The following is a 25,913-nucleotide window of genomic DNA, read 5'->3' on the forward strand; positions in this document are numbered from 1 at the left end:
CCTTCCTCCCCTTCACCTATATCTGGCATTTCTCCCCATGCTATCTCTCCCCAACTCCCCACCCCCTACTGTCCCTCCCGTATTCCCAACAGACCCCAGTGTGTAGTGCTCCCCTCCCTGTGTCCATGTGTTCTCATTGTTCAACACCTGCCTATAGGTGAGAACATGCGGTATTTCATTTTCTCTTCTTGTGTCCCCCAAGTCTTAATTGACTTCAGAATTAACTCAGAAGTCCTCAGTCCAGAGTCTCATCTGAGACAAGGCAAATCCCTTCTGCCTATAAGCCTGAAAAATCAAAATCAAGTTAGTTACTTCCAAGATACAGTAGGGTACAGGGATTGGGTAAATGCTTGGAGATACCAGCCAAAACAAAGGGGCTACAGCATGGAAGTCCAAAACCTACATTGGCAGCCATTAAATCTTAAATCTCCAAAATAATCTCCATTGACTTCATGTCTCATATCCAGGCCACACTGATGCAAGAGTTGGGCTCCCAAGGTCTTGGGTATTTCTGCCTCTATGGCTCTGCATGGTACAGCTCCCTTGGCTGCTTTCATGGACTAGTATTTAGTTCCAGTGGCTTTTCCTGGTACACAGTATAAGCTGTCAGTGGATCTACCATTCTGGGGTCTGGAGGATAGTTGCCCTCTTCTCACAGCTCCCCTAGGCAGTTCCCCAGTGGAAACTTTTTGTGGGGTCTCCAACCCAACATTTCCCTTCTACACTGCCCTGTTATAGATCCTCCATGAGGGTTCCACCCCTCCAGCAGACTTCTTCCTGGACACACAGACATTTCCATACATACTTTGAAATGTAGGTGGAGGCTTCCAAGCCTCAACTCTTGCCCTCCATGCAGCCACAGGTTTAACATCACATGGAAGCTGCCAAGGCTTATGGCTTGCATGCTCTAAAGCAGAGGCCTAAGATATAACCGGGGACCATGTAGACCTGACTGGAGCTGGCATGTCTGGGATGCAGGGAGCAGTGTCCTGAGGTTACACAGGGCAGTGGAGATGTGGGCCTGGCCCACAGAAGTATTATTTTCTCTAAGCCTCTAGGCTGATGGAAGAAGATGCAATGAAGGTCTCTGAAAGGCATAAACTATAGAGTCGTTAATCATATATGTAGATGAAATTTCTGCTTCTAATTATCAAGTCTGAACATTTTATGTAAAATTATGTTAACAGCTATCAAACACTGTTTCAGCATTGTCATTAATATTGATATAAAATATGTATTTATAATAATGTAAGAGGATCTGCTGACTTGATCTTGTAACAGTAACTTGTAGTATTAGGTACTCTTAATGAGTACCTAGTGTGAAAAGTAATATTTATTAAATAACATAGATGAGATATATGTTACATGCTAAAATATAAATATTATAATATTGTTAATAGTTATTTTTCTTATTTTTTAAAGTGTGATTATAAGAATATTATGAATGTTCTAGCAACTCAAATATTGGTTTTACACATTGATTAAGAATGGAGATACTAGAGCCAGAAACCTTGGTTTAAATTTTTTTTAAAAAACCTCCTTTAACTCTGGTAGGTATTATCAAGCATTAGCACTTTTATGGTCAGGTATGGAGTATAATTATATTGGAAATGTAAAGAGAAAAATACATTTTTATACCTTCCTCAATGCATATATCACAATGAGGAAGGGATAAAAATGTTCCTAGGTCCTACATTTCTTCTTTTTTTATTTTATATTTCACAGTTATTAGAAAGAGAGCCTATATTTTCTGTTTGTTTCCTTTTTTGTTTACTTGGGGTTTTGTTTATATTTTGTTTTGTTTCGTTATCTTCGTGCTACACAACTGAGTTCTTATAAATGAACACTTATAACTGAGCACGTGTTTTTTTCAAACATTATATAATCTTGAATGTACCCCCTGAAGTGTGTTTTTCTCATGACTTACCATTCTCTAGAATGCTTCTTTTAATTTTAATGTAGCTCTGCATTTTGGAAATTATTCTTTAAAGGAAATATTGTTTATAGAATTTATTTTAAAACGTTTTTAATTGCATGTGTGCCTGTCCTTTATAAAGGCAAAAGTAAAAGCTTCCAGGCTTCTGAAGGCCTGATCCCAGAATCAAATCAGTAGAAATAATCTACTGTTACATGTTGGTCTAAGCAAGAACAAGTCCGGCCCATCTTTAAAGAGTGGGGGTGCGAAGAGTATTTTACTTCTTAGGAAAAAAAAAAAGGTTTTCCATCTTTGATTTACTTCAAGTAATTCAAGAGGATGGGAAAAGTCATAAAGTGTAGCTCTGAACTTTAAGAAGTATATAAGTTTAGGCAAGATTGTGTGTGTGTGTGTGTGTGTGTGTGTGCGTGTGTGTTAGTGTATTATTCCATTTTCATGCTGCTGATAAAGACATGCTTTAGACTGTGGAATTTAGAAAAGAAAGAGATTTAAGACTTACAGTTCCACATGGCTGGGAAGGCCTCACAATCGTGGCAGAAGGTAAAAGGCACATCTCACATGGCAACATACAAGAAAAGAGAGGTTGTACAGGGGAACTCCCAATTTTAAAACCATCAGATCTTGTAAGACTTATTCATTTTGACAAGAATGGCATGGGAAAGACCTACCCTTGTGATTCATTTCCCTCCCATGAGGTTTTTCCCAGAAGATGTGGGAACTGTGGGAGTGACATTTCAAGATGAGATTTGGGTGGGGACACAGCCAAACCATATCACTTAGCTAACCATAGCTACATTTTACAATGAATGTATAACTTTTCTGATCCTTCATCCCATGAATTAAAAAATATTTTTGAGTACATAATCTAATATTTAAGAATTAAACATGTATTTTATCAGTCATTAAATTTCAGTGTTCAGATATCACATTGAAAATGATTAATTGTGGCCAGGTTCAGTGGCTCACCCCTATAATCCCAGCACTTTAGGAGGCAGATGTGGGTGGATCACGAGGTCAGAAGATCAAGAAATCCTGGTCAACATGGTGAAACCTCATATCTACTAAAAACACAAAAATTAACTGAGCCTGGTGGCCTTTGCCTGTAATCCCATCTACTCAGGAGGCTGAGGCAGGAGAATCACTTGAACCCAGGAAGCAGAGGTTGCAGTGAGCTGAGATCATGCTACTGAACTGCAACCTGGCAACAGAGCTAGATTCTGTTAAAAAAAAAAAAAAGGAAAGAAAATGATTAATTGTATTAGACATAAGTCAACATTATACGTCAGTGGATTAATTATATCAAAATTGTCAGTCTGACTTTATTTCAGGTCTGCCTGGATCTCCATGGTTTTGACCTAATAACCTGGATGATTAAGCTGTTTTAGCAGAGGAATGGCAAGTAATTTATCCATCTCTGTTGGTGTTCACTTCTGTGCACATTATTAATGTTACCTTTAAGCTCAGGTTTATTTGCAGACACATTTCTCATCTGTTTATTAATTTTTAGCATTAGTTTGGTGTAAAATTAATACTATAAAATATAGATCCTTTAACAGGCCAAATATAAACTAAAAGTCATTGCAATGTGTTGAAAGCACACCGAAAGAGAGAATGCTGCTTGTGATGCTTAATTTTATGTGTCAGTGTAACTGGGTTAAGGTACATGGAATATTCATCTTCTCCTGCCATCAAACGTTAGAGTGCTCAGTTCTCAGGCTTTCAGGTTATGGGACTCATACCAGTGTCTCCCCTGGTTTTCAGGCCTCTAGGCTTGGACGAAATTGCACCAGCACTTTTTCTCATTCTCTAACTTACAGATGGGTAGATGATCTTAGCATCCATAACAAATGATATCATTTGGCCATGTCCCCACCCAAATCTTATTTTGAATTCCCACATGTTGTGGGAGGCACCAGGTTGGAGGTCATTGAATTATGGAGACAAGTCTTTCCTGTGCTATTCTTGTGATGGTGAATAAATCTCATAAGATCTGGTGATTTTAAAAAAGAAGATTTTCCCTGCACAAGTGTGTGCTCACTCGCTCTCGCTCTCTCTCTCTCTCTCTCCCTCTCTCTCTCTCTCCCTCCCTCGCTCTCTCTCCCCCTGCCTGCTGCCATTCATGTAAAATGTGACTTGCTCCTCCTTGCCTTCCATCATGATTATGAGGCTTCCACAGTCATGTGGAGTTGTAAGTCCAATTAAACCTTTTTCTTTTGTACATTGCCCAGTATCTGGTATGTCTTTATGAGCAGTGTGAAAATGGATTAATGCATAGAGTAAATTGTTCTCAAGAGTGGGGTATTGCTGAAAAGAGACCCAAAAATGTGGAAAAGACTTTGGAACTGTGTAACTGGCAGAGATTGGGACAGTTTTCAGGGCTCAGAAGAAGACAGTAAGATGTGTGAAACTTTGGAACTTGGTAGAGACTTACTGAATGGCTTTGACCAAAAAGCTGATAATGATAGGAACAATGAAATCCAGACTGAGGTTGTCTCAGATGGAAATGAGGAACTTGTTGGAAACTGGAGCAGAGTAGACTCTTGTTATGCTTTAGCAAAGAAAAGAGAGATGATTAAGGGTATGTGGCAGAAGAAATTTATAAGGAGCAAAGCATTCAAGAGGTGGCTTGGGTGCTGTTAAAGACATTCAGTTTTATTAGGAAAACAGAGCATAAAAGTTCAGAAAATGTACAGCTTGACAATTTAAAAGAAAAGAAAATTCCATTTTCTGAGGATAAATTCAAGCCAGCTGCAGAAAATGGCATAAGTAACAAGGAGCTGTATGTTAATCCCAAAGATAATGGGAGAAATGTCTCCAGGGCATGTCAGAAGTCTTCATGACAGCCCTTCTCATCACTAGCCTGGAGGCCTAGGAAGAAAAGATGGTTTTGTGGGCTGGGCCTGGGATCTCCATACTGTATGCAGCCTAGGAACTTACCCTATGTCCCAGCAGCTCTAGCTTTGGCTGAAAGGGGCCAATATACAGCTCAGGCTGTAGATTCAGAGGGTGCAAGCCCCAAGCCTCAGCAGTTTCACATGGTATTGAGCCTGTGAGTGTGTAGAAGTCAAGAATTGAGGTTTGGAAGCTCCACCAAGATTTCAGAAGATATGTGGAAATACCTATATGTCAAGGAAGAGGTTTGTTTGGTGTGGTGTGGGAGCTCTCATGGAGAACCTCTGCTAGGGCAGTGCAGAAAGGAAAAATGGGGTTAGAGTCCCCACACAGAGTCCCTACTGGGGCATTGCCTAGTGGAGCTGTGAGAAGAGGGCCACCATCCTCTAGACCCCAGAGTGGTAGATCCACTAATGGTAGATGCACCATGCACCTGGAAAAAATACTGACACCCAACACCAGTCCAAGAAAGCATCCAGAAGGGGGCTATACCCTGCAAAGCCACAGGAGTGGAGTTGTTCAAGGCTGTGGAAGTCGAACTCTTAAATCAGCATACTATGGATGTAAGATAAGCAGTCAAAGCTGATCATTTCAGAGCATAAGATTTTACTGCTCTGCTGGAATCTGAACTTGCATGGGGCCTGTAGCTCCTTTGTTTTGGCTAATTTCTTCTATTTGGAATGGCCGTATATTCCAAATGGGAGACATGCCTGTGTCCATACTGTATCTAGAAAGTAACTAACCTGCTTTTCATTTTACAGATTAATATGTGGAAAGAACTTGCCTTGTCTCAGGTGATACTTGGAACTGTGGACTTTTCATTTAATGCTGAAATGAGTTAAGACTTTGGGGGACTGTTGGAAAAGCATGATTTGTTTTGAAATATGAGGATGTGAGGTTTGGGAGCAGCCAGGTGCAGAATGATATGGTTTGGCTATGTCCCCACCCAAATCTCATCTTGAGATGGGAATCTCACTATCCTGTGCAGGCTGGTCTTGAACTCCTGACCTCAGGTGATCCACCCACCTCAGCATCCCAAAGTGCTGGGATTATAGGCTTTAGCCACTGTGCCTGGCAGCAGATCTCATCTTGAATTCCCATGTGTTGTGGAAGGAACCTGAAGGGAGGTAGTTGAATCATGGGGCAAGTCTTTCCCATGCTGTTCTCATGATAGTGAATAAGTCTCATGAGATCTCATGGTTTTATAAAAAGGAGTTCCCCTGCACAAGCTCTCTCTCTCTCTTTGCCTGCTACCATCCATGTAAGAAGTGACTTGCTCCTCCTTGCCTTCCACCATGATTGTGAGGCTTCCCCAGCCACAAGGTAACTGTAAGTCCAATTTAACCTTTTTCTTTTGTAAATTGCCCAGTCTCAGGTATATATTTTTCAGCAGCATGAAAATGGACAAATATCACAAATTCTCATAATCATCCAGTTGATTGAGGGAGCCAATTTCCCCCCATTCTTTCTTCTGTCCAAACTAATATGTCCTATAGCCTATTTGTTTTGTTTCTCTAAGGAACTCTGAATAATACCCTGCTGCTTATCCCTTCACACTGTACAGTTGCCACATCTCCCTCAAGTTTCCTTGCTTGTGCCTAAAACATTCAAAGAGTGACACAGTGTCAGTCAGCATATAAAGCATTAGCTAAGTTTACTTTTGTATAATTTTTTTAAAAAATAAATATAAAACTAAAGTTTGAATAGGAGAGGTAATAACATGGATTTATACCCCTAAAACATTAATGTTTAAGACATGTACCTTTCACTATATGTAAGTTGAACCAAACAAGAAAAGGAAATTTATACTTTTTTCTCAATTTTATTTTAGAGATTACCACAGTACACAATAGGTAAAATTTTATCTAGATAACTGAGGAATAAAAGTAGCATTTTAGAAAGTTTACTTCAGTGATTATAAGGAAAACGAATGTCAGAAGATATTAGTTGGCTATCAGCATGGCACAAATATGGAAGAACAAGGGTCTGAGTAAGGTAAGAGATTAGGATTATGAAAAGAAACGTATCAGAGAGACTTTCAAAGGTAAGAAAGAATCACTTGCAGAATGTGTAGAGAATTGTAGTGAAAGTAATTTGGGGATTTCAATCTGCATAGTCAGAAAAAAAATGATGGTACTATTAGCAAGAATATAGTTTATGAGTTTTGTCATTGTTTTTATGTTTAAATAACATATGTAAACATATCATGAACCATAAAGAGGTGGCTTTCAAACTTTAAAGGCTGTGAGAATACAGTGAGATTATTCAAAATGCTTTCTCTTGACCTCCATTTTCAGAGCTTCTCATTCAGAAGATCTGGGAAAGAATCTTGGTCTTTGCAGTGTGGGTAGACCTGAACTATACTGTAAGAAGCCATAGAATAGAAGTCATAAATATGCATAATAAAAACAACCCAATAAAATCTTTGCCAAATACTGAAACCAGCTTGGCTGTATAGACCCCCACCCAGGCGACACTGAAGGAAATAAGAAGCAGACACAAAGATAGAGTGCAAAGTGGGACTATCAGGGAACTCACAGCCTTCTGGGCTGAGAGTCTTAGGGGACTGATAGCATTCCAGGCTGAGAGCCTCAAGCAGATTCTGACCCAGGTATTTATTTTCTCTGAGCAGGTGATTATTATCAATGAAAGGTGTTCTGTGTTTTCTCATACAGCAAAAATAAACCAAGCAGGCAGCTGGTGCCTGCTTTTCACTGATCAAAGATAAACTAGAAAGTACTCTCCATGAGGGAGCAATGAGGCAGGGTCACGTATCCCTTGTTCTAAGGACTAATTTAACCGATGTATGATATACACATATTCTTTACTATGTTACAACCTGAGCATATTTTCCACTTCGAGGGGCTGGCTCAGTTTTCCTTGCCATTGCTCTCAAAAACAATATGATAATCATACACTCAGCAGCTAAAATATTGAAATTTGAGATATTTGCTAATATAAGAATTTTAGTTTTCCTTAAAATAGGTAAAAAATAGATTTAAATTTTTTGGTGGCTATTACACAGCTAATAAAAACATTTTGGTTAAAAAATGAAGTTTGTTACTTATCACAAATAGCTGAAAAGTAAGTATGGCAAAGGAGATTTTGAGCTGATGATTTTTGGAAGATGTAAAAGCGGGACGAACGTAGTTTACTTTCTGCATTTAGAATTATCAAAGAATACACTAAGAAAATCTAGCAGCTGAAAAGGAAAATTGCTGAACTTAAAACTAATGGAAGAAAATAACGAGAAATTTGAGGTGATTTTTCTAATACAGATTTGAACCTTGGGATAACTTGATACAAAAACAAGTGTGTTATTAGGAAATAGATGAAAATAATGGTTAAACTTATAAACAAAATTTTAGTATGTAAAAGGGGTAGCAGGTGAATTCAATGTCAGAATAATAGATTATTAATATAATTGACCCCAAGATTAAATAAGGTAATGACTGAAAAAAAATAAAACCCATAGCTCTGGAGATAGTTCGGAAGCAGCTATATTTTTAGATGAATTAAACTTTGCTAAATAGAATGAATATTACATTTTCCGTGTGGGATAAATAAGAGATTCTTTTGGGACCTTGAACCTAGACATGTATTTCTATTCTTGTACAATGTTTTTGTGTTTCAGTACTTTGACGCCTCCAGGGTATTCAGCATTCGGGTCATTAAAATGTTTTTACAAAATAATTATCTGGAGACAAGTTACACGTTATAGCTGTTTTCGTTTTACCAAAGGAAATTGTGGGTGTTTTCATTAGCAGTGTTTTATTGAAACTGACTATAATTTCTATTCATCAACAGTGTCAAAATTTGAGGAATTACCATACATCTTCATGGCACCTAGAAGACAGTGTTCTCTTTTATTTCTGTGGTAATCAGGTTACTAATTTTATGTGTAAAGATATACATTCTCAGTGGAGAAGGGAAAAATTTTATACCAATTTTTTTGATGTAGGGTTCTTTTCACATATATTAGATGTGCATTTTCAAATGTATCAAGCATTAAAAACAAATGCTTTCCTGGATGGGACTCTTTCGGTAAAAAATGCAGAGATGAACATAAGTTCATTGTGGCAGTAAAAAAAGTTTATTCAAAGGACTTTGGTTTTTTTCAGAATTCAAGTAACTGCCAAAAATGATAGCAGAAACAAGAATTTTAAGTTGAGGTTTTAGAGGGCCTTTCCTCTCTAGATGCCCATTATTTTCATAGTACAGATTGTATATCCAACATCTGATTGTTTTCTCTAAATAAACATTACTAAAATATGAAGTGACAATTACACAGTTTAGGTCAGGCATCCACACTTCCTTCAATTAATTATATGTATGGAATCAGAAGTACTATGCTAATAAATGATGGGCAAATACAGCTCTGAGAAAAAAAAACAGGTAAGGTTTTTTTTAATATTTAGTTTTAAGGAAAACTAAATAATTTAAAAATAATATGAAAACTGGTGCTCGCTTCGGCAGCACATATACTAAAATTGGAATGATACAGAGAAGATTAGCATGGCCCCTGCGCAAGGATGACATGCAAATTCGTGAAGCATTCCGTATTTTTATGAAGGTTAAAAAAAAAAAAAAGGAAACTGGCACTAGAAAAGGATGCCTTCTCTCACCACTCCTACTCAATATAGTATTGAAAGTTCTAGCCAGAGCAATAGGGCAAGAAAAATAAATAAAGGATATTAAATTAGGAAAAGAGAAATTATCTCTTTTTGCAGACCACATGATTGTGTATTTAGAAGACCCCATCATCTCAGCCCAAAGTCTCTTTAAGCTGATAAGCAACTTCAGCAAAATCTCAGGATACCAAATAAATGTGCAAAATCACAAGCATTCCAATACACCAATAACAGAGAACCAACTCAAGAGCAAACTCCCATTCATAATAGTTACAAAGAGAATAAAATATCTAGAAATACAACTAACAAAGTATGTGAAGGGCCTCTTCTAGGAGAATTACAAACCACTGCTAAAGGAAATAAGAGTGATAATTATATAGTTTAGGTCAGGCATCCATACTGCCTTCAATTAACTGTAAGCATAATGTCAGAGCTTTATATACATAATGTAAGAGCTAACACTATAACGCATCTAAAAGATAATGTTGCTAAAAATTAGGGTTGGCAACAACTTCTTAAATATAACAAATGCAAACCTATGAAAGAAAAAAATATAAAATTTGACATCATCAAAGTAAAAATGCATTTGCTCTTCAAAAGACACTAAAAATAGATTAAAAAGGCAAATGACAGAAAAAGAGAATATATTTACAAAATATATCCAACAAATGACTTGTTTGGGGAATATATGAAAGCACAATTTAACAAAAATGAGGCAAACAATTATAAAATGGCAAAAAGTTTTAAGAAATTATTACAGATTTACAAACAAAATAAGAATGTGAAATGTTGCTCTGTATCATTAGCTAGTGGGAAATTAAAATTAATACCTCAATGAAAAACACTACGTACACACCAGAATGGCCAAAATTAAAAAAAAAACTGACAATATCAAGATTTGGTATAAATGTGGGGGATCTGAAATGCTCATACGTTGCTGGTAAGAATGTAAAATAGTACAGACACATTAGAAATAGTTTGGCAATTCCTTTAAAAGTTAAACATTACTCAACAATGAAAATATAATATTATTGATACACAGCAATTCAGACAAATCTTCTAATGCTTTATACTGAGTTGACAGAAGCCAGTCTCCAAATCTTTGTAGTATCCAATTCCATCTAAATGTCATTCTCAAAAAGATGAAAGTATGGTGGTTGTGAACAAATCAGTCATTGTTAAAGACTACACTTCAGGGAAAGAAAACACAAAGTAATTATTTGATCATAAAACCATTCTGTATCCTGATTATGATATTGACTACACAAACCTGTATGTAACTGAAAATTAATAGACTTGTTCCCTGCCCCAAAATTCTTAATAAAACATTTAGACATACACATATGGCCTAAACATTCCACTCCTACATATTTACTCAAAATAAATGAAAGCATAGATTCATTCAGAGATGTATACAAGAAACTTCATAGCAGCTTTATTTGTGACAGGAGGTAACTTAAGTGTTCATCCACATGTGAATGGATAAATGAATTGTAGCATATCCATACAATAGAATAACACCTAGGCAATAGAAATAAATGAACTGTTGATAGACAAAACAACATGGACTTTTCAGAATCATCATGCTAAATGAAAGAAACCAGACACATCTAACAAAAGAATGCATACTGTAAGGCCAGGCAGTGTGTCTCATGCTTGTAATCCCAGCACTTTGGGAGACTGAGGCCACTGGATTAACTGAGGGCAGGAGTTTCAGACCAGCCGGGCCAACATGGTGAAATCCTGTCCCTACTAAAAATACAAAAATTAGCTGGGCATGGTGGTGAGTGCCTGTAAGTCCAGGTACTTGGGTGGCTGAGACAAAAGAATTGCTTGAACTCAGGAGGGAGAAGTTGCAGTGAGCCCAGATTGCACCATTGCACTCCAGCCTGGGCAAAAGAAACTCCATCTCAAAAAAAAAATACATAATGTATAAATGGTTCCATTTCTATTATGCTGACAGAAGGTATCAGTTGCATAAGGTGAGAGATATGAATGGGAAGAGAAAGGAGACATTGTTACAGGTAAACTTCTGGCAATTATGGATAGGCTTACTATCTTAATCATGGTGATACTATCTTGATCAACACATACGTGATTTAAAATTCCACATTTTAAATATATGAAAATAATTATATGGCATTTTTTCTCTATCCTACAGAAAACTCATAATTTTCTGTAGGATAGAAAATTAACTTTTCACCAAGGGATTAGTTTAGATTACCATTTCCTCCATAAAACTGTAAAAGTGAAAAGTGTATGGAATTTTTTTAGTATATATAAAAATAAAGAATTAGTGGTTTGGTAACCACTATTTCTGTTGGCTCTAATAATTACAATGCTGCAATTGACTTATTATTATTTTTTAAATGTATTTATTTTACTTTAGGTGCATACTATATCTGGCATTTCTCCCCATATTATCCCTCCCCACCCTCCCCTCTATCCCCACACCCCCACTGTTTCTCCCCTTCACCTAACAACTGCCCCCAGTGTGTGATGCTCCTCTCTCAAAGTCCATGTGTTCTCGTTGCTCAACACCTATCAATGAATGAGAACATATGGTGTTTGGCTCTCTGTTCTTGTGTCTGTTTGCTGAAAATGATGGTTTCCAGATTCATCCAAGTCCCCACAAACACACGAACTCGTTGTTTTTTTATGGCTGTGTAGTATTCCATGGTGTATATGTACCACATTTTCTTTGTCCAGTCTATCATTGATGGGGATTTGGGTTGGTTCCAGGTCTTTGTTATTGTACACAGTGCTGCGGTGCACATACACGTGCATGTGTCTTTATAGTAGAATGATTTATAGTTCTTTGGGTATATATCCAGTACTAGAATTGCTGAGTCAAATGGAATTTGTATTTCTAGATCCTTGAGAAATTGCCACACTGTCTTCCACAATGGCTGAACTAATTTACACTCCCACCAACTGTGTAAGAGTATTCCTATTTCTCCACATCCTCTCCAACATCTGTTGTCTCCAGATTTTTTAATGACCGCCATTCAAACTGGCATGAGATGATATCTCAGTGTAGTTTTGATTTGCATTTCTGTAATGAGCAGTGATGATGAGCTTTTTTTCATATCTTTGTTGGCCTCATACATGTCTTCTTTTGAAAAGTGTCTGTTCATATCCTTTGCCCACTTTTGAATGGGGTTATTTGTTTTTTTCTTGTATGTCTGTTTTAGTTCTTTGCAGATTCTGGATATTATCCCTTTGTCAGATGGGTAGATTGCAAAAATTTTTTCCCATTCTGTTGGTTGACAATTCACTCTAATCATGGTTTCTTTTGCTATACAGAAGTCCTGGAGTTTAATTAGATTCCATTTGTCTATTTTGGCTTTTATTGCCATTGCTTTTGGTGTTTTAGTCATGAAGTCCTTGCCTATGCCTATGCCCTGGATGGTTTTGCCTATGTTTTCTTCTAGTGTTTTTATGGTGTTAGGTTTTATGTTTAAATCTTTGATCCATCTGGTTAATTTTAGTGTAAGGTGACAGGTAGGGGTCTAGTATCTGATTTCTGCACATTGCTAGCCAGTTTTCCCAACCCCATTTATTAAACATGAAGTCCTTTCCCCATTGTTTTTGCCGGGTTTGTCAAAGATCAGATAGTTTAGATGTGTGGTGTTTCTTCTGGGGTCTCTATTCTGTTCCATTGGTCTATGTCTCTGTTTTGGTACCAGTACCATGCTGTTTTGATTACTGTAGCCTTGTAATATAGTTTGAATTCCAGCAGTGTGATGCCTCTGGCTTTGCTCTTTTTGCTTATGATTGTCTTGGCTGTGTGGAGTCTTTTGGGATTACATATGAAGTTTAAAGTGTTTTTTTTCCAGTTCTGTGAAGAAGGCCATTGGTAGCTTGATGGGGATAGCATTGAATCTATGGATTACTTTTGGAAGTATGGCCATTTTCATGATATTGATTCTTTATCACCATGAGCATGAAATGTTTCTCCATCTGTTTGTGTTCTCTCTTATTTCATTGAGCAGTGGTTTGAAGTTCTCCTTGAAGAGGTCCTTTACATCTTTTGTTAGTGTATTCCTGGGTATTTTTTTCTCTGTGTAGCAGTTGTGAATGGGAGTTCACTCTTTATTTGGCTCTCTGTTTGTCTGTTATTGGTATATAGGAATGCTTCTGATTTCTGCACATTGATTTTTGTACCCTGGGACTTTGCTGCAGTTGCTTATCAGTTTGAGAAGATTTTGTGCTGAGATGATGGGGTCTTCTAGATATACAATCATGTCATCTGCAAATAGAGACAGTTTGACTTCATCCTTCCCTAATTGAATACCCTTTATTATGTTTTCATGCCTAATTGCTCTGGCTAAAACTTCCAATACTCTGTTGAATATGAGTGGTGAGAGAGGGCATTCTTATCTAGTACCTGATTTCAAAGGGAATGCTTCCAGCTTTTGCCCGTTCAGTATGATATTGGCTGTAGGTTTTCATATATAGCTTTTATCATTTTATGATACGTTCCATCAATACCTAGTTTATTGAAAGTTTTTAGTATGAAGCGCTGTTGAATTTTATCGAAGGCCTTCTCTGCATCGACTCTATTATTTATAATTGTGATAATAAATCTAGGCATCAATTTTACATCTAAATTTAGACAAAGTTGTTTCTAAAGAATAGCTTTAGATGACTGTAAAAGTGTATATAATGAAAGAACAAACATTAAGTGTTCTTAGTTATTACTAGAAAAACATTACACTTTTCAGAAATGCAGGGAAATGAATTTCACTTGCCTTTACTCTTTGTGCAGAGATATTAATTTTTACATTGCTAGTTATTCTCTTGTTGAGTTAATATTCTATAATCATGTCTAAAAACGAACCTTCCAGAAAGAGAAGGCCAGTGGAACCAAAGTGTCTAATTCACGGCACACAGGCTATGTAGCATAATAGGAAAGAGTTTACACTGTGGATTAGATACCCTGACTACTGACCCAGTCATTTACTAGCTGTGAGAGTTCAGAATATTTTACTTCTGTGAGTGCTTGTTTCTTCATAGATCAAATAATAAATATATTTTCTGCAAGGTTGTTTTGACACTTAGATGAGACAGATCATTTACAAATAAAGAGATTATAACATTTTCACCATAGTAACTAGTTAACTGCTAGTATTACTCTCGGGGAAATGAAAATGCGTCTCAGATCAGTGGCTATTATTCAGTTATCTTCAGCATTTCTGGTTCATTCTTCCAGGACCCCTGCTCCTTTCTACACTGATGAAAGTTAGGGTAAAACCAAACCAAAGCAAATGATAAATAATATTGCATTTTTAAAACTCTTTTTAAAAATATATAAAAAGAGATAGTAAATAAAATCACCATTTGGCATCACTTAGTTTCAAGAATTATGAAGATTTGGCCAAACTTATTATAATATATATGTCTATCAATTTTTTCTCACATTATTTTGAATATATATACGTATAATTTTCATTTTAATCTACAAATATTTGAATTTGTGCCTATAAAATAGCTCTTCTTAGAACATTCCTACAATATCATAGCACAACTAAAAATCTATTATTATTTAATATTAAATACGAGTCAGTGTTTGTTTTCACTTTCTCACAAATATGATTTTTGTTTTTTAGAATTTCTTTTCTGTTTTTTGGTTCTTGACTTTCTTGGAAAGGGAGAGGTGCAAGAGAACCAGAATTCATTTAAGTTCACACATTGGGACTGAGATTTCTCCTAAGTCTCTTTTGATCTACAGTGCTCCTCTTTCCATTTCTTTTTAAATTGTTTTCTTGTGATTCATTTATTGAGAAGTCAAATTTATATTATGGAGTTTCTCATTGTCTTGATTGTACTTTCCTTGGTTTAATTTTACATGTTACTCTGCCTCGTGTATTTTCTTTTTTTTTTTTTTTTTTTTTTTTTTTTAATTTTTTATTGGATTATAGGTTTTGGGGTACATGAGCAGAGCATGCAAGACCGTTGCGTAGGTACACACATGGCAGTGTGCTTTGCTTTTCTTCTCCCCTTCACCCACATTTGGCATTTCTCCCCAGGCTATCCCTCCCCACCTCCCCCTCCCACTGGCCCTCCCCTTTTCCCCCCAATAGACCCCAGTGTTTAGTACTCCCCTTTCTGTGTCCATGTGTTCTCATTTTTCATCACCCACCTATGAGTGAGAATATGCGGTGTTTCATTTTCTGTTCTTGTGTCAGTTTGCTGAGGATGATGTTTTCCAGATTCATCCATGTCCCTACAAACGACATATTTTGACGCTTAATCAAATAACGTTTTTTGTTTTTTTTTTTCTTTGTTTGGTTTTCTCAAAACTATTTCAAGATGATACAAGAGTCTGCTTGGGCTACCATTACAAAACACCCTAGACTAAATAGCTTAAGCAATAGGAATGTGTTTCTCACAGTTCTGGATGCTGAGGTCTGAGATCAAGGTGCTTTCATGGTTGGTTTTTGGCTTTTGTCGCTGCTTTCTTGTGTATATGGCCTTTTTTCTGTGTGCCCTTGGAGAGAAGGGGAGGAAAGACAGAGAAGAAAAGAGAGAGAGAAAGAGAGACACCAGTCCCATCATATTAAAAGCCCACCCATAAAAATTCATATAGTCTGATTACCTTCTTAGAAGGGTCTATTTGCTGTAATACTCACATTGGGAGTAATGGCTTTAACATAAAATTGTTGAGGGTGAGGAGCACAACTCAGGCAATAGCAGATGATGTTGAATTAATTCTTCTATTGAGAAGTATATTGCTGGCTTTATCTCTTTTGTGTGATACTAGCAGCATTTAGTGCTCATTGCCATGATCCATTCATTTATGCAGGGTTGTAAAATGATGGCACTCTGACATTATTAATCTTCTTAAAATATTTGTTGAAATCATTTCTTAATGAGGCTTGTTATCAATTGTTTGTTTACCCCATGTTAAGGTCATATGGAAAAAGCATGATATGTTTTCTTATTTTCTAATTTTCAAAATATTTCTCTAGTATCCTGTGAAAGTGATCAATATATTATTTTACAACACTATCACCAACTTAGGAATTTAAACATATTTGATCTGTTTCAAATTATTACTGATAGTATCTATTGATGCTCACATTGCCTTATCTTTAGCTCAAAAAAACACTTTTTGGCCCTTGAAAACTTTCACATCAGTTTAGTAGTTTGGATATTATTTCTTGCCACTAGGTGTGAGGAGGTGTTTCGAGCTATTTGTTGATTTTCTGCCCTGGACCTGAAATCAGCTATCTCTCTCAGAAATTTTAACTGCTTTTATTGGTAAATGATATTTCAAAGCCATTGTCTGAACATTAGAAATATTCATTGCTTCTAAGTTGGCCATTATTTTTAGTTATTTGTTTCAGCATTCAGAGCTATGTTGCATGAATTTTGTTTCTTAAGATAAACCACAACCTGAGTTTAAACTTTCACTGCCAATTCAAAATAAAAACTTTAGTTCTTCTATTTTACCTCTTTAATTTTTTATTTCTATCTCTTTATCAATACCTGTCAAGAATCCAGCTTTCAATACTGAAAAAAGTGGAATTAGAATGCCACATAATTTATGTACTTATTTATTATAAAACAGTCCTATAACTATCCTGGAATCACAACACTGCTACCAATATGATTGCTGTAAATAGCTTAACTTTTTGTATTTCATAATTTCTGTGGTACTTCAGCTCTATTATATGGTGGAGGTGATGTCAGTACTACCTTTAAAATTCATCTGGGATAGTTCTTTTTGTTCATGCTTATGCCGACAACTGAATGCACATTTAGATTGAATTATTCTATTTTATTTTTAGAACAGTTTTTGAATTTAATTAGTTTTATAATATATAACATTTATGTAGCTCTGAAATTTAAAAATTGTGATATAGTTAATGAAATTTAGCTTCAATGCCTATCCCCTTCACTTATTCCCTCACTTCCTCATAAGTAACCATTTTTGTGTTATTGTCCATCTTTTACTTTTTAATGTGTATATGTATTCCTTTGTAAATATGCATGTGTATTATTATTCTTAAAAGTTGGTATACTATCGCCTTTCTTTCCAAATTACTTAATATATCTGAAAATAACTACATAGTAATAGGCAAATCATTACATTTGAATTATCATGTGCTTTAATATGTATCACCATTTATTTAGCCAGACCACTGTTGATGTATATTTAGTGGTCATTTATCTTCCATTACTATAATGGGAAAATGTCCAGTTGTGAGGATGTATGGTCGAAAAGTAAACATTAATATCACTTTGATATCTTCTGCCATACTCTCTTTAATAAATTTTACAACACTCTTATTAACGCCACCTGTGTCCAAAGTGTCTATATTCCTGCAGGGTCGCCAACAGAGTACAGTGTCAAACTGGGACAATTCCTAATCTAAGTGACAAATTAAATCTTAATGTAGTATTAATTTGTAGTTTTCTTCTTATCTATAGAGATAAGCATCTTTGTTTATGATCAAGAGTTATTTGCTTTTCTGTTTCTGTTAAAGGTTTTTTTCCTCGAGACCCAAACATTTGTTTTTTTGTTTTGAGATGGAGTCTGGCTCTGTCACCCAGGTTGGAGTGCAGTGGCACAATCTCAGCTCAGTGCAATCTCTGCCTCCCAGGTTCAAGTGATTCTCCTGTCTCAGCCTCCTGAGTAGCTGGGACTACAGGCACGCACCATCACGCCCTAATTTTGGTATTTTTTGGTTCAGACGGGGTTTTACCATGTTGTTGAGGCTGGTCTTGAAGTCCTGACCTCAGGTGATCGCCTGCCTTGGCCTCCCAAAATACTAGGATTACAGATGTGACTAATCAAGCAGGCCAGCCCCAAATGTTTTAGATCCCTCACTGGCCCTATTTTTAGCTAATTTATAAATCTACATATACTAGGGATATGAACATTTTGTCTCGACGTAAATTTCAAATACTTTCCCAGTTTGTCACTCGTGGTTTTTTTTTATTGTGTCTCACCAAGCAATTGTGCAGTGTAGTTACGCTTATCTCTCTTTTTCTTCATGACTTCTTGACTTTGAGGCAGTTAGGAAAGGTTTTCCCACTCTCACATTCAGAGTAAAATTTATCCATGTTTTCATCTATGACTAATTCTTACATTGTTTTTTTATTTGTCATGAATATCCTCTTTATTTGGGGTTTACTCATGTATCTTCTAAGAAGAATGTATAAAACTTTAATATTTTCTGTATGACTCTCCTATTAGGAGAGAGAACTCTTTTAATCGTATATTACATTTCATCTGTAGTTTTGACTATTTGTGAATTTTACAGCCTGTTAATGGTATAAAATATGTTTCTGTTTTTTTCCCCTTATTTAATGCCCAGTAGAATTCCCCTTCTTGTTCAGAGTTGAGGCTAAGAAGTAGTAGCAATAAGCCCATTTTTGGATGTGTTTTAACATCTGGCAGCTTGGATGTTTAATAAAATCTCTGTTTTAGGTTCTCTCTTTAACTTAGATAAGTCATTTAATCTCTCAAGTTTCCCAAGTCATCATCTGTGACATGTAATGGTTACAGAGTTTTTGATGATTAGTTATATAAAGGATTCAGTACAAAGTAGGTTTTCATAATTGGAAGCTCTTATTTTACTCTTATGATTATTAATTTTACAAATGTATATACTATACAGTTTTCTGATTTGACTTCTTTCTTCCCTTTGAGAAAAGAATGTTGTAGTACACAAAGGAAGATGATACAATTAGAAGAAATGTCTTCATGAAGAAATGTATTTGGATTATTAAAATACATTAAGAAATACCATCTTGTCTGGGCAAGTTGGCTTACATCTGTAATTCTAGCACTTTCGGAGGCTGAGGTGGGCGTATCACTAGAGGTCTGGAGTTCAAGACCAGCCTGGCCAAAATAACAAATCTCGTCTCTATTAAAAATAAGAAAATTAGCCAGGCATGGTGGCACATGGCTATAATCCCAGCTACTCAGGAGGCTGAGGCAGGAGAATCACTTGAATGGGGCGGGCATAGGTTGCAGCGAGCTGAGGTCATGCCACTGTACTCCAGCCTGGGTGACACAGCGAGGCTCCATCTCAAAAATAAATGAATAAATAAATAAATAAATAAATACCCTGTCTAGACATTTAGAGTATCATTAGAACCTATGTTTCATTCACTATGGTTAATATAATTAGCTTGATATTAATCTTAAGAGATAAAATATGGAACAAAATATGTTCATATTAATTTCCAAGCATGTCACTATTTGATACAAATCACTAATAATTTATTACAATATATGTTGAAAGGCCATACTGCTGTAATTAAGATTTATGCACCCTTAAAATAATTTTTCATAAGCTACAATTTATGATCCCTCCACTTAATATCTATTTTCATGTGATAAAGTTTCAAATTACTTAAAATGCTTTTTTAATAAAAATTTTCAAAAATCATCCAAAAATTTTCCATTTTCTTACTCATATGCTAATTGCTAATAACTATATGCTACATTTGTGTCTGCTTTCCCTGGACTGCATAATTTTGAAACTTAATTTACTAATGAAATTGTAACTTTGTTCCTCAGTTAATGAAGGGAAATAGATAAAGCAGATACACATATTACTTATTGTTCTCAATTATGTGCTGAAATCTCAATGTCTTCCAGGGACTCCTGAGGATTACCCAAGATTTTTCCATATGCATCCTAGGACAGCAGAACTTAGTCTCCTGGAGCCAGTAAACAGAGACTTTCACCAGAAATTTGATTTGGTTATTAAGGTAAATTAAGCTAATATCTTATTTCCTTGTGTTTATGAACTACTAATCAGATAAATCTGTAGAGGCTGCTGTAGGCAGTTTTATGTTATAAAAGTTAAAATTAATGTGGACAGGAGTCAAATAATTTTTTGTTAAAAAAAAGAACAAGTGAAGTCCAATTTTAATATGTGGCATTGCTTTTCCCTAAAATAACTGTTTATAGTACTATGGGTTAAATACTAAATATTCTTATATGTAACAAATGCCTTTGTTAATATATGCAGTTCTACCCAATTCATTATGTCTTCTGACATGTATTTTTCTACTAAAAAAAATAGCATTTTACCACAAAAACATGACCAGTTAATATGTCTAAAATGTGCTTGTTATTTTGATCTTGTTTTATTTTTGTTAATTTTATTTTAATGTATTTTTAATGCTGATTTTTTCAACATAAAAATAAAAGGTCTTGCCTATCCAAAGATCCTTTCAATATACATCTCATTATTTTCTGTGCATTGAAATATGATCTTAGACCTGAAATAATTTTGAAGCTAAGTTAATCTTTTTTGGCATTTCATTTTTAGTTTAATAATATCTATGTATTTTAATAAAATAATTAAGTAGATACTGCAGAAATGCAGATGATCCTCTAATTAATTTCTATGGACTTCAGTGAGAAGTTGAGATTTAATTTTAGCAATGAAAGAAAAACAGGAATTTGCCAGGCAGACATGAGGGGAAAAGGCATTGTAAGTAAAAGAAAAGACAAAAGCAAAATTCAGCACAAGTTTTGTGTATAATGCATAACTTTATCATATTTAAATGCAAAAGAAGGTACTAGAAACGCATCACAATGGTATTTTACTTACCTTTTGAAAAATGTAAACATATTAAAGGAAATTGAAGTAAGGTAAGGAAGCTTACTGAGAATGAACATTGCTTAAGCTGGTTTATGTACATTTTCATTGAATTGTCACCACAATTTTACTGATATTCTTATTTGTATAAAATACAGAAACTAAAGTTCAGATAAGGTAAGTGGTTACCTTAGAGTTCCATTACTAATAAGGGGCAGAGTTGAGATTCAAATATTAGTTCTATGTACGCTAAAGCCATGCTCTTTTCACTTTACAAATATACAGATGCTGGAATTGGTTGCCTGTTTTAACTATATGTAAATCCAACTGCAAACAATATTATGTATACATGCCTTTAATTTTAGCTCAAATTAAAAGAGATGTCCTTAGTACAGAATGTGTACTTATTCAGTTATCCTTGTCCTTGAAAAAACTTACAGACTAGAAAGGGCAACAGTCATATAAACAAATACATCAGACATGATACGTGAAATGCTAAGAGGAAGACAGGTAAAAGTGGTAATGACACACAGAATAGGGACATTTAAATTAATCTGGAGACTCAGGGAAGGTTTTCTGGAGATCATCCCAACTTAAATGTTGCTGGATTGAAAGAGTATGGCCAATGACTTAAAGTGGGAAATATGTTTGAACATAAGGAGGTGCAGAAGTAAAAGCCTGGAGGCGTAACGCACAGGCTGCAAGCAGTTAACAGGGAAATGAAAGTATAGAGCCAGACCATGGAGAGCCTGATGAATGACTGCAGTTTCCTGGGATTTCATTCAGTAAGGGTTTGGAAGTTATTCAACAAGAGGAAAAACCACCACTTTAACCAATTATATTAAATGGCCATGTATAAGATTCATCTTCTTACATTGACTGTTTTATGTTAATTATTATGGGAGTATATAAAATTCCAAAATGTGTGTTGATTTTCTATTGTGCATCTACCTGGAGTCTGTGGTGCTGCTTTCTATGGAAATTAAGAGATTTGACAAAACACTTCTTCCAGACTGCCACATATGAAACAAAAAGTCAATTATTTTCCTTTATTATCAAATTCAGCTGTCCTGCTGTACCTGGGTACAGTGTAATGCAGTCCATCAATTATAGGAAAAAATCAATTAGAACTGGCCACTGATTTTTTTTGTTTTAATAACACTTTTTTTAATTAATGGAAGTTTTAACTGACATTAGATTCAAATTACTGTGTTTTGTATGCAGTCAAGGGCATAATAAGTAAAGGTATCAATCTGTAATAATGTGTCACCTGCTTGAATAATAAGTGAATATTGTGATATTGTACAGGGAACCATTGAAATGCTGCAATCTGGCAGTTCTCTTACATAGTAAGTCTTTCAACTTCTCTCTCACTTTTATTTTACTTTAATAATACTTCATTTTTTCATTGTCCCTAAAAGTTTTTGTTGGACAGATCCCAATTTATGTTTTGGAATCTCGGAAAAAATAAAATGAAGAATCTTACATTTTGAAGATGAATTCTGCTTTTAAAAAGCTATGTGTGTATTTAGCAGCTGGTGTGTGCCATGAATTAGAGATTTATCATGTTCATTTTTTTCCCTCTATTTCTCCCAGTGATTTAGTCAATATGCCGACAGATAAAAATGCAAAGGTGAAACTTGGAAGACAAAGTGGAATAGTTCACAAACTTTAGAATACGAAATGATTAAAATATATACCTTTGAAAAAGATTTTTACATTCCAAAACACTATCCTAAATTGTATGTAATTGTAATCCTTTAAGCATACTTTAAAATGTGATATACACTGTGAACAAGAGTCATAGATTTGGTTCTGTCCCGGGTAAACCAAAACATAAACAACAGTTTGTGTCTGTTGTGTTTGTGTAATTATTTATAATACCTCTCTTACTCTTTTAAATGTCCCAGTTTGGATAAGTTATTTGTTCACTACACTCATAAAGCAAAAGCCATCTATGATGTAGAAATATGAGAGCACATTTCAGACGTTGGTAAGAGTGAATTAATTCATGTGTGGACCATGTATTACAAAGTCCATAAAATTCACTTTCATTATTATAAGTGAAGTATTTTTTAAAGTGTTATTAGTAGATATAGTTCAGGCATCTAACAAAAAGCTACTAGTCATTAATTATTAAGACCAATTAAATGGCTAAATAATGAATAATTCACTATCTCTCAGTTCTTCAAAGAACAATTGAAATTTTTAATCTAAATCCCCTTAATTAACAACGAAGAGCAAAGATCATAATGAAATTAGAAACATCATTATTTCATGTTTCCTCTGATTTTCATGTTGTTACTCGCTGACCTACTTATTCTGTCTAGCATGCTGCCTTTTAAATTCTTTTCCTTTCTACTCATGAGCTCATTAACCTGAGCTCTCACCAGATACCTTGCACACCCTCCATTCCAAAAGCACTAAACTGCTTCCAGTCCTCTAAACTGACCATGCTCTTTCTGATATCAAGGCATTTAGGGATACTGTCCCTCTTCCTGAATCATTCTTCCCTCATCTTGTCAACAGTCTAATTCAAACTGTTGATTCAGGGTATTTTTCCTTTTTTATTTTTGAATCATACTTTAAGTTCTGTGGTACATGTGGAGAACGTGCTGGTTTGTTACATAGGTATGCACATGCCATGGTGGTTTGCTTCACCCATCAACCTGTTATCCACACTAGATATTTCTCCTAATGTCCTAATGCTATCCCTCCCCTAGCTCACAACCCTGCAACAAGTCCCAGTGTGTGATGTTCCCCTCCCTGTGTCCATGTGTTCTCATTGTTTAACTCCCACTTATTAATGAGAACATGTGGTGTTTGGATTTCTGTTCTTGTGTTAGTTTTCTGAGAATGATGGTTTCCATGTCCCTGAAAAGGACAGGAATTATCCCTTCTTTATGGCTGCATAGTATTCCATGGTATATATGTGCCACATTTTCTTTATTCATCTATAAATGATGGACATTTGGGTTGGTTCCATGTCTTTGCCATTGTGAACAGTGCTGCACTAAACATACATGTGCATGTGTCTTTATTGTAGAATAATTTATAATCCTTTGAGTATATACGTAGTAATAGGATTGCTGGGTCAAATGGTATTTCTGGTTCTAGATCCTTGAGAAATTGCTTTACTGTCCTCTACAATGGCTGAACTGATTTACACTTCCACCAACAGTATAAAGCATTCATATTTCTCCACATCCTCTCCAGCATCTGTTGTTTCCTGACTTTTTAATGATCATCCCTCTAACTGGTGTGAGATGGTATCTCACTGTGGTTTTGCTTTTCATTTCTCTAATGATCAATGATTATAAGCATTTTTTTCATATGTTTATTGGCTGCATAAATGTTTTCCTTTGAGAAGTGTCTGTTCATATCCTTCACCCACTTTTTGATGGTATTGTCTTTTTCTTGTAAATTTAAGCTCTTTGTAGATTCTGCATGTTAGCTCCTTGTCGGATGGATAGACTGCAGAATTTGTTTCCCATTCTGTAGGTTGCCTGTTCACTCTGATGATAGTTTCTTTTGCTGTGCAGAAGCGCGTTAGCTGAATTAGATCCCATTTGTCAATTTTGGCTTTTGGTCAATTTTGGTCATGAAGTCTTTGCCCACAACTATGTCCTGAATGGTATTGCCTAAGTTTTTCTTCTAGGGTTTTTATGGTTTTAGGTCATGTATTTAAGTCTTTAATCCATCTTGAGTTAATTTTTGTATAAGGTGTAAGGAAGGGGTCCAGTTTTAGTTTTCTGCATATAGCTAGCCAGTTTTCCCAGCATCATTTATTAAATAGAGAATCCTTTCCCCATTGCTTTTTTGGTCAGGTTTGTCAAAGATCAGTTGGTTCTAGATGTGTGGTGTTATTTCTTAGGCCTCTGTTCTGTTCCGTTGGTCTATATATCTGCTTTGGTACCAGTGCCATGCTCTTTTTGTTACTGTAGCCTTGTAGTATAGTTTGAAGTCAGGTAGCATGATGCTTCCAGCTTTGTTCTGTTTGCTTAGGATTGTCTTGGCTATATAGGCTCTTTTTTTGGTTCCATATGAAATTAAAAATAGTTTTTCTCCTAATTCTGTGAAGAAAATCAAAGGTAGTTTGATGGGATAGCATTGAATCTATAAATTACTTTGGGCAGTATGACCATTTTTAGGATACTGATTCTACCTATCCATGAGTACAGAATGTTTTTCCATTTGTTAGTGTCCTTTCTCATTTCTTTGGGTGGTGATTTGTAGTTCTCCTTGAAGAGATCCTTCACATCTCTTGTAACTTGTATTCCTAGATATTTTATTCTCTTTGTAGTAGTTGTGAATGGGAGTTCAGTCATGATTTGGCTCTCTATTATTGGTATATAGGAATGCTTGTGATTTTTGCACATTGATTTTGTGTCCTGAGACCTTGCTGAAGTTGCTTATCACCTTAAGGAGATTTTAATTAAGAAGAAAGCCATAGCCACTGGTAAGAAGCTGCTTTTTGCAGCATGTTGGCTCCTGTAGTGGCTCCAGTTACTCTATTGAATATACCTGTTTATTTTCTCCCAACTTCTACCGGAGGACAGCTTGAGATACATTTATTTATACTGCAACCTGTGCCTCTACACCTACCTGTATACAACACATGGAAGCTACTAGATAAACATTTGTTGGAATAATTTTCTCCGTGGCACAATAACTCTTTTCAAACTGCTGAATTTATGTACCTATACCTTCACTCTATCTAAATATGTACATTTGAATGTGTATGTATTTGATCTTGCATCTTTGTCCAGCAAAAAAACGCAAATGTGGCAAATAAATGTCCATATAAATTCAGTCCCTAGACAAAAGAGCAGACCTTTGTTATGTTACAAGTAAAGCTGTTTATGACTGCATCAAAAAATG

The 25,913-nt window shown here is 35.5% G+C and overlaps 1 protein-coding gene and 1 non-coding gene across 10 annotated transcripts in view; both read left to right on the forward strand.

Annotated features, from left to right (window-relative positions):
• Nucleotides 1–25,913, forward strand: part of PCDH15 (protocadherin related 15) — a 1,854,109-nt gene that overhangs the window by 1,435,188 nt on the left and 393,008 nt on the right. For all 9 annotated transcript variants that reach the window (XM_054243050.2, XM_054243053.2, XM_054243049.2 and 6 more), the window contains one exon: nucleotides 20,081–20,193. In XM_054243050.2, coding sequence (XP_054099025.2) covers nucleotides 20,081–20,193 — 113 coding nt within the window. The remainder of the gene's footprint in view (nucleotides 1–20,080; nucleotides 20,194–25,913) is intronic.
• On the forward strand, nucleotides 9,289–9,395 carry LOC118146469 (U6 spliceosomal RNA). The gene has a single exon (XR_004732331.1). It is a non-coding gene; the product is annotated as a U6 spliceosomal RNA (small nuclear RNA).

This window comes from Callithrix jacchus, chromosome 12 (genome assembly GCF_049354715.1).
Source record: "Callithrix jacchus isolate 240 chromosome 12, calJac240_pri, whole genome shotgun sequence".
In the NCBI taxonomy this organism is placed as follows: Eukaryota; Metazoa; Chordata; class Mammalia; order Primates; family Cebidae; genus Callithrix; species Callithrix jacchus.